Below are 9995 nucleotides of genomic sequence, written 5' to 3'. Positions count from 1 at the left end.
CGCGCGGCCGGGGAGCGGGGAGAGCTGTCCCCTACCGCGGGCTGAGCCGTGCGGGAAACTTACCGGGGGAGGAGTGAGCGTGCTGCACTGCTCCAGCGACTTCCCGCTGCCGTTCATTCATCTCCCGCGCGGCCGGGGAGCGGGGAGAGCTGTCCCCTACCGCGGGCTGAGCCGTGCGGGAAACTTACCGGGGGAGGAGTGAGCGTGCTGCACTGCTCCAGCGACTTCCCGCTGCCGTTCATTCATCTCCCAGCGCGATAGGTAAACAGTCCTCCCGTAACCGAGACCTTTGCCAGACGTTGCCGAGGGGAAGTTCCGATTGGAAAATATCTGCCAAACGGCGACTTTGACGACTTTTTTTGCTCGTAACCGTCCTTTCGAACGTTCTTTTCGGTTTTTAGAAGGTGATGCGTTCCCACTTAGGCTATTTCTATTGATATTTCGGTCCTCTCTGAATTATTTAATGTCCCTTCAAATGTGTTTGTCTCGCCAAATATGGCTTACAGCTTTTTAGATAAACTGTTACGAATCTGTCATGACTGACTTAGCATTTAAGTTGGCTTGTAAAACTGTGTAGGGGAACGTGAGCTGTGATTTCTAGGGGTAAACTCGCTCGGAGTGCCGTTTTGTCAAACTTCTCTGCACTTCAGCCATAGCACACCTGGAAGTAGCTGAAGGTTTAAGGCCTAGTAACGCTTACAACATTTAATAGAAATATTTGCATACTTCTAAAGTAGATCACTAGAAAAGGTCTTAAGCAAAAACCCCAGGTGATTTGTCAGACTTGAGAATGAAGGGATTTTGATGCATTTTCATTTGTTTTTCAGAAAAAGAGCAACAGGAAGCAATTGAACACATTGATGAAGTACAGAATGAAATAGACAGGTAAACATTAACAAACTTTTAAAATGTTTTAGCAGAAATTAAAATGTAACTTTCAAAAATAAAAATATTTAGTAAAGTAAGCACTCAGTAGTACTCACTCTCTTTTAAGCTCTGCCAAGATATACTTGTGTTCTGACTTGATTAGCTGTAAGAGGTATTTGTGTATGATAAAAAAATGGGAAGAAGTATCCTGGTTTCTTGTTTAATTGTGTATAATTATAAAGGTAGAACTTGAGTTTAAAATTTTAAATTAATTGTGATAGTTTTGATAATAGAAATTTATTTTTTATTGTTTCTTCAAGTTAATGTCTATGCTATTTCGCAAAAGTATTTTCATGTTTGTAAGCAGAACCAAAAACTTGATTGAAAAGTTAGCTTTTATTATAATTTTTTTTATTATATATTCACGTGCTTGTAGAATAATATGTAGAAAGTGTCACTGAAACATGAGTTTCATATCCTGAAACTGTGGGCTCTGTGTCAGTATTTGCCTGGATCTTATCTCCATCTCCATGCACACTGTCCTACAAAGACTGCAGGTGACTACTGAGGCTCTGGCCATGTGAAGCTGTTGCAGTATCAGGGCTCTGCCTTTTTACAAAACCAGTTAAATGTTACGTCTTAAGATTTTACTTGTGTGGGGTACGAAATTGCTTTGCTGTAGCTTGCTTGCCTGACCAGAAGTTATAAAGAGCAGGTGATAGGTGTTATCCATCTTCAGGTCTTTTGCAAACAAAATGTTTAAGAGGTAAATACTACTTTGCTTTGCATAAATAAGGGTCTGTCCCTCGTGTAATGCTGCAAAACATACAATGTGTTAAGAACGTTTCATTAAAATCAGTGAGATTGCTTCTGGTAGTGTGTTTCTTAATATTGTCGTTAGAGGTTTGGGCCTCAGATTTTTGTTTGAGATACCTCATTTGTTGAATATGGCAGACTAGTCTAATCAGACGCATTTGTTTTTTAGCTAACTACTGATGACGCGTCTTTAAATTTCAATTCTGTCACCTGTGGTTAATGTGGCTCTTTCTATTACAGACTGAATGAACAAGCCAGTGAGGAAATTTTGAAAGTAGAACAGAAATACAATAAACTCCGCCAACCATTCTTCCAGAAGAGGTCAGAATTGATCGCCAAAATCCCAAATTTCTGGGTAACAACATTTGTCAACCACCCACAAGGTAAGTTCTTAATAGCCCTTTTTTTTTTTTCCTGTAAATTCAGTGTTTGCTTGCTTGCTGTGTGAGTGTCTTGCAGCTCTGAGGGTTTTCTAGAATTGTTGTTGGGCATATGTTTAAACGGAAGCCTGCTTCATATGCAAACACTTCCTTTTTGTCCTAGAGTGCATTTTATAAACTTTTTATTTCTTGCATTTGTTGACCAAAGGAACATCTTGTTCACTAAAATCCCATGTTGGTTTTCTTTCTGCATTTTAAAGGACAGGTTTCCTACTTTTCTTAGTGAATTGGGCCCTTTAAAGGGGAAAAAAAAAAAGGATTCTAGTTTGTTTGTTGTTTTTTTTTCTTAATTGGAGGCAAGCTCCTTAGGGATCTTAGCAATAGATTTTCTGAGAGGACAAAACAAGTTTGTAGACTGCTTAGATTGGGCAAACTACATGTGTGAAAATGTGTTTCAGAGACAAGGGTAGATGTATGCAGGTAGCTCTTGCTGCTTTTTAATGTTGAACTACAACAGGCAAATGTAATGTTTTCACCTCAGCAAATGCAAATCACACAAGTGCCAATAGTTTGTTGGCTGGTGACTTGAAAAAAAATGGGCCACAAGAAGTTGGCTTGGACAGATCTGTTGCTTTTCATCTCTTATTATCAGTTTCCTGTATTTCATCTGCATGAAACATTTAATAGCTTTGTTAATGTGGGATTCCTAATTCTGTCTTAGTATCTGCACTGCTGGGAGAAGAAGATGAGGAAGCACTGCATTATTTGACCAGAGTCGAGGTGACAGAATTTGAAGACATCAAATCAGGTTACAGAATAGATTTTGTAAGTACTTTAAGTAATTCCTTCACTTGTGATTTTTCTAGTTTTTTTTAAATGTAATTGCATGACATTTAAACTACATTGGGTTGTAGTTTGTAATTTAATCTCTTCAGTTATCCATTTAATATGAGGTTTGACTTGGCACGTGTCTTTACATTATACGGGTTCTAACTCTCTGCTTTCAACTCTACAGTATTTTGATGAGAATCCATACTTTGAAAATAAAGTTCTCTCCAAAGAGTTTCACCTCAATGAAAGTGGAGACCCATCTTCAAAATCAACTGAGATCAAATGGAAATCTGGGAAGGTATGTATCTCTGCATCTGGGAGAGATGATTGCTGCTCTGTGTGATACCATCACTTTAATTATGTTGCTTTTCCTTTTTTTCTTTTTCTTTTGTATTGAAACTGCCTTGTCCTCCCTTTTCTTCCCCTCTCAACCCCCTTGCCGCCTCTCTATGTACATAGTTCATGGCTGTCTTGCAGGGTTTGGAATACCCTATTGACATGGAGATAGGTAGTGAATTCTCTTGCTCATTGAGCACCACCATTAAAACAGTGAAAGTACAAGTATCACCAGATGGAGAGATTAACAAGTGCATTAGCTTGTCTCTCTTTGGCGTGGATCTAGACTCTATGTGTTTTGTTGTTTTCTTAAGATAACTATTAAATAAGGAATTCCGAGGACAGCACGGTTTTGGGGGGGTCAGATTAGGGGTGTGTGAAATTTTTTTCTGTTTATTTCCAGACACTACGTCTTTGTAGAAGTTGCAGCCACGCAATAATGTGGGCATGTCTTTCATCCAGACAGTATTCAAACACAATTAATTTGCTGTACTTAGTTTCTGTAAAAGTTGGGAGCGCTTTCACGTTATCCTGAAGATTTTGAAATGAGTATTTAAAAGTAGAACTGAGAGTTGCAGTTAAGTTGCTGCTTGTTTTGTCACCCTCAGATTGAGAAGAAAGCTTAATCACACTAGAACTTTTGCACTTGTACAGAAAGTTATAGTCCAGTACAAACTAGCCGAATGATCTTTACAACATACCACAAAATCAATGTGAATTCTGGTATTGTTCTTCATTAAACAGTCTAAACCTATAAATGTTGTGATTCTGTCAAGAAAACAAATACTAGAAGTTTGGAATTACCATATGATTAAAGAAAGAATGGATTTACATAGCGGATAGTAGTTTTCTTTTCAGACTTAGCAAACAGATTGTTGCAAACTTACTAAACTTCTGGGGTAAGGTGGTAGATACAGGACTCAAGTATGTTCTTGTGACCATATGTTTTCGTGGTTTGTGTAGTTTTTTTGACTTACTACAAAGAATGACCTGAAGACTTCAAAGCAGGAAATCTTAGGATAAGAAGGCTAGGCAGTTCTTTACCTCAAGTTAAAAGACAGAGCTTAGAGGTGTGGAGACTGAGTGTTTCTTATATTGTGTGCATGTAGTAGTCGTAGCATTTAGCTACAATTACAGCTACTTTGAGTAGCATTTAGCCATTGTGAGATCTTTTAAGTCCGATATATCATTAAACGCTTGTCATACTTGTGCTTCCCTGTGATAGGGAAGCATAAATCAAATGCAAGGTCCTGTGAATTTTCAGTATTTCAGTGGAGGTCATTAAAAGAAACAGGTGGTTTTACTGTTTTCCCATGTTCATGAGAAATGCAAGTGGCTGAGTTGTATCTTTTTCTGTGAGTCGTTTGTGTTCCAAATGTTTCTTCAAGGCTTTTCCCTGAAAGAGGGAGTAGTAAGTGACTTCTTGTGGTTGTTTAGACAAGTACATCTCTAAATGGTGCTTATTCAAAAAAAAAAAGAAAAGCCATGTAAAGACCACTTCTTAGGGAACTTCTTAACTTTGTTTTCAGGATCTGACAAAACGTTCAAGCCAGACACAGAACAAAGCCAGTAGGAAGAGGCAGCATGAAGAGCCAGAAAGTTTCTTTACCTGGTTCACTGACCACTCCGATGCAGGGGCTGATGAACTAGGAGAAGTCATCAAGGATGACATCTGGCCAAATCCGCTACAGTACTACTTGGTAGGTATAGCGCTGAGTTGTTGATCCATGCCCATAATAGCACTGTGCAGGTGAAAGTGAATTTGATCACTGTAGTTAATGTTGCATATGTGTCTTTAAGGTTCCTGATATGGATGATGAAGAGGGGGAGGGAGAGGAGGATGATGATGATGATGAAGAGGAAGAAGGATTGGAGGATATTGATGAAGAAGGAGATGAAGATGAGGGGGAGGAAGATGAAGACGATGATGAGGGAGAGGAAGGAGAGGTGAGTAATCTTACCCCTTACCCCTTCCATCTCTGGTGTATAAGAATCAAAAGAAGTTTATAAGAGGGATCCTGTAAGAATAGTGAGCCTTTGTTACAAAGGTAAAATAGTTCTTTTCTGTACAATCACTGACAAGGTGTTTGGAGGGGAGAAGCAGAACTGTGACTACCTTAACTTGTGGAGTGGTTTCAGTGTAGTAGTAAGTATGTTTGTCTATATGAGAGACAGTGCAAATAAGTAGTTTTAGTAAACTTGTAAGGGAAGTGCTCTAGAAGAACTAGGATATTAGCATAACAAAATTCTTATTTAATTAGTGAACATTCTAGCAACACTTTACTTGTAAATAGCTTCTGTTGATGCATCCAGCTCTGTCATCCTCCCACCTGTTGGTTTATTTCTGCTTATGGCCAGCTTAGCTAAGACTCTCTGTTGGGTTCAGGAATTAGAAATTTCCTTTAGTAGCAAGTGGGATTCTAGGGACAGCATTCAGGGTGTTGGTAACTTAAAGTTTAGAATATCTTTGTTTCTCATAATTGGGCGTGGTGTGTCTGAATTTCAGCAGTGAAAAATTACTTGTATTGAGATAGGAGGGCTGTTGTGGGCACTGGAGTACTGGGCTCTATTATGTAACCTAGAATTTAGCATGAAAGTTGGAGCATTTTGCTCTTCAGAGTTTAAAACAAGGGGAAAAAAGATGACCCCTTCACTTTGTAAACGTTAAAGTTATGTCAATGTTTGTAATGATTATAAGTCACGGTAGTTTTTCAAACATGATGTTTTTTTCATTGGGATGTCCAGTTATTAACTGATTTCTATGTAGGTAGGTACTCATGGCAAGTGTTACTACTCCTAGTGAAGAGTGAAAGAGGTCATCATACAGCATGCTATGAGTAACATTGTAGGGCTGTAGTCTGTAGGGTAGTAAAACATTCTGGTTATTGCATTTGAAAGTTCGTGCTATCTGAAGCTTAGTGATTAGATTTTTTTTAATTGTTGCTTATCTTTCAACAGGAGGATGAAGGAGAAGATGACTAATTGAACACTGATGGATTCCAAACCCCCTTTTTACCTTTTTAATTTTTCTCCAGTCCCTGGGAGCAAGTTGCTGTCTTTTTTTTCTTGTGCTCAGTCGCCTTGTTCTCTTGAGGTCTCTTTTTCTCTCCTCTACACCATGGTTCACAATTTATTTTGGGGGAAATACCTTGAGCAGAATACAGTGGAAAAGAATCTACCAGTTTCTGTTTCAAGTCCATTTTTATCCCTTTCTGTCTCAAAACAAAAACTGTTTATGGAATCAACACACAATGTTCTGTGGGAAAAAAGAAAACCTTCTGCTCCCTTCACTCTGCTGGAAGCTGAAGAGTGCTAGGCCCCTGTGTAGTAGTGCATAGAATCTAGCTTTTTTCCTTCTTTCTCTGTATATTGGGCTCAGAGATTACACTGTGTCTCTATGTGAATATGGACAGTTAGCATTTACCAACATGTATCTGTCTACTTTCTCTTGTTTAAAAAAAAGAAAAAATAAAAAAAAATGGGGTTATAGAAGGTCAGCTGGGGTGGGTTTCAGATGTTTGGGTGGGTTAAGTGGGCATTTTGACAACATGGCTTCTTCTCCTTTGGCATGTTTAATTGTGATGTTTAACAAACATCCTTGCAGTTTAAGATGACACTTTTAAAATAAAATCTTCTCCTAATGATGACTTTGAGCCCTGCCACTTGATGGAGAATCAGCAGAACCTGTAGGATCTTATTTGGAATTGACATTCTCTATTGTAATTTTGTTCTTGTTTATTTTTAAATTCTTTTTTTTTGTTTCACTGGAAAGGAAAGAAAGATGCTCAGTTTTAAACGTTAAAGTGTACAAGTTGCTTTGTTACAATAAAACTAAATGTGTACACAAAGGGACTGGTTGGTCTTCACTGAAAGAAACAGTTTTAATACCCTGTTTTGAACTTGGTTGTAGTTTCTTGGCATTTTTGGGGGCATTTGGTCAGTATTTAGGTAGTGCAATGCAACGTTGTGGTTGCGTGGACTGATAATCAGTTCATTTAGTTTCCACTATTTCAGTACTTGTAAAATGTTTCATTTGGTAGTTACTACTGCACACTCCATTTCTTGAATTACCTAACTCTGTAAGACAGGGCTGTAGGTGCATATGCCTTGTGTGAAGACAGAGGTTTATATTCATGTTTTGCAAAAAGAAAAATCACTTGATTCTTAGATTTATTTTTTTTTAAGTAGTAACTTGAAGTACTGTATCTCCAGTAAATCGGTTTGCATGAAAAGATCATGCAAGCTCAGAATAAAAAGACCAAGGGGTCTTATAATAAGATTGGCTCTTTTTGTAAGTCTTTTCAGTTGAAAATAAATCTTAAATGCAAGCTAATTTTTGGGCTATTTCAAGAGCAAGATTCTTAGCGAAGCTCGTGTATAAAAAGTTGCTACTTCGCTGCTTTCTTTCCTTGGTGGCAGCATGTATATATGCTTTAGATATACTGTACTCTTTTTCATTTTAAAGAGACTGCATTTGAGTAGCTTGTAACACTTTCACATAGAGGTTGTTGGTACTGGTATTCCACAAAGTGTAATGAAAGTTGTTTTAACATGCTGTGCTTTTGAAATATTTAAAAAAGTGTTGTATCAGCTAATCTAAGATTCAAACAGCTAGTTCTCTTTGGATGTGTAGAAAAGTCTGTCTTCTGGGAAGACTTGCTGTTATATTATCTGATTCCTTTTCCTCACAGAATTTGCTATAGTCAAATTCAGCTTTTTTTTATGCTTAAGAATACACTTAGCAGACCAAGATTAATCTCTATTTGAGACATGCCCAAATAACGTGCGTGGGGGAAACATGCTGTAAGTGTCTGGTCCAGCTTGGATTCAATCCAGTTATCGGAGACAATACGACGTCCAGTCTGCATGTGATCAATGCAAAAATAAGGCAACCATTTACTTTATTCCATCTCAACGAAAGCTGCCCTGATCCTGCTTGCAGAGCAAAGTGAAATGTTAATTGGTAATGGTTTCTCACCGTCTAGAGAGAGAAGGAACAAAACCTATGAAGTGTATAAATTTTAGATTCTTTTTCATTTGATTCCTTTTTGTTGTAAGATTGAAAACCACTTCCTGTTGTGGTAGAGGGTCGATGTGCTATTACTTGCCCTGATGCCTCGTTACTTGATTTGTATGTAGTCCTAATTGATTGTAGTTCTTCAAAGAAAAGAATTTTTTCCTAGTCTTTAATGCTGTAGGAAAACTACTGTGCCATTGTTGTTACACCCCTGTTGGCTACTAGCAGAAAACCTATAAAAACTGTTTGGAAAGTAATCAAAGCTTCAGGTTCTGTAAAGTCAAATACCATGAACAAGAAATGAGAAGTCTGGATAATGAAATGCTACTTCTGAGATTTTTCTTGCACGTTCTTTAGGATTTTACAGGGTGCCAAAACACTCTTGCTACTGTACTGATAATACTGAATTTCCTGTGAAACTTAAGGTTTACTCCTGGCAATGGCTAAAGAGTAAACTAACGTGCTAAAAGAATAAATCATATTTGTTAAGTGTAATCTTAATTTTTTTTTTTCCTAGCAATGGAAATGAGTAGGGATTAACACATCTCTGCAACACTGAAGAAATACTACAGATGGCTGTCATGTGCTCTGACTGTTCACTTAATGTCTAATTTGGCTGAATATATGTTATGGGCGTCCATTTTTACTTGATTTAATTTGTATATGCATATAAAGAGCATTTAAAGGTAGACATCCACCTTGGATAAGAATGGGAGATTCATTCCTATTAAACATGTCTGTATGTCATTAATTCCCCACAGCTGCTTGAGCTCCTCGCATCCAGTTAATCTTGCCAAGTGAAATTTGTCACAGGTGGAAGCTGAATTCAGGCTTTGTGGCCTGAATTTCCAGGGTTAGAATACAGAGTTGGCGACAATTTAATAAAGGTGAAGCTACTGTGCTGGGGCTGTATGACTTAAATGACTCAAACGTTATTTTAAGTTTGAAGTTTAATTTTTATAAAATGGAATCTTTTGTCTGTAATTTCTAGTGCCAAAGGAAAGCAAATACATCTGTGTGTGTAAATACAGTTAGAAAGGTTTGTTTTTTTTAAAGAGATTATCTGTGTACTTATTCATACGTGTCAACATAGTTTTTGTCCCTGTAAACAAGCATTATCTGGATCGATTTCTCACTCATTTATGCCATTCATTTGAATCTGTAAGCTTCTCTTTGTACCACACACTCTAAAACTGGTGCATAACGATAGTACTTTGTTTATTGGATACTGTTCCTGAATTTTGAAGCCATGCTTTTTTTTTTTAAGAGACTGAAATTAATGAAATAACTTCTCTGATGTACCTTCAACATATCCTTCTGTTTGAAGGAATTAAAGTACATTTAACTGTTACTTGATGTTACCATTTCTAAGAGTCTTTTTCAAAAGAATCAGTAGTCCCAAACTCGGCATCGTCTTTCATGTGTGAGGTTGATAGTGCTCACTTCTCTTTCATGGATATCAGGTGCCCAGTGCGATAAGAGTGACAGGAGGTCACAAGTGACTCTGGAACAAGATGCTTGCTTCCTCCGGGGAACAGATTTATGCTTAACCTCTTGCCCTCCTTCTGCTGGATTAAAAATGGAAACTTCTAAGACTTATCTTTTGATCATCACATTCTCTGAGTGAATGTACTCTAGCGGCGGGAGTCCTGTAAGACATAACTTCCAGTGCCTGCTAAGTAGCCTTAGCTTTGCGCAGCAGAGCCGGCGGGGCTCCTGCGTCCCCCAAGCACGGGCGTGGCCGCTGG

The 9995-nt window shown here is 38.0% G+C and overlaps 2 protein-coding genes across 2 annotated transcripts in view; one reads left to right on the top strand and one right to left on the bottom strand.

The window, feature by feature from the left end:
• Positions 1 to 117, bottom strand: part of WDR34 (WD repeat domain 34) — a 25142-nt gene extending 25025 nt beyond the window's left edge. Inside the window, exon 1 of the mRNA XM_009322198.1 lies at positions 64 to 117. Within this exon, the coding sequence (XP_009320473.1) occupies positions 64 to 117 (54 nt within the window). The remainder of the gene's footprint in view (positions 1 to 63) is intronic.
• A 691-nt stretch (positions 118 to 808) lies between these two features.
• On the top strand, positions 809 to 8739 carry SET (SET nuclear proto-oncogene; the record flags this gene model as incomplete). The annotated part of the gene is made up of 7 exons (XM_009322197.1): positions 809 to 885; positions 1924 to 2066; positions 2785 to 2888; positions 3079 to 3192; positions 4760 to 4930; positions 5031 to 5177; positions 6189 to 8739. Coding segments are annotated over 7 exons (780 nt in total), but the record flags the coding sequence as incomplete, so codon positions are not given.
• Between the last annotated feature and the right edge of the window lie 1256 nt (positions 8740 to 9995).

The sequence above is a fragment of the Pygoscelis adeliae genome, unplaced genomic scaffold (assembly GCF_000699105.1).
Source record: "Pygoscelis adeliae isolate BGI_AS28 unplaced genomic scaffold, ASM69910v1 Scaffold114, whole genome shotgun sequence".
Taxonomy (NCBI): Eukaryota; Metazoa; Chordata; class Aves; order Sphenisciformes; family Spheniscidae; genus Pygoscelis; species Pygoscelis adeliae.
This window is presented reverse-complemented; position numbering and strand designations above follow the sequence as displayed.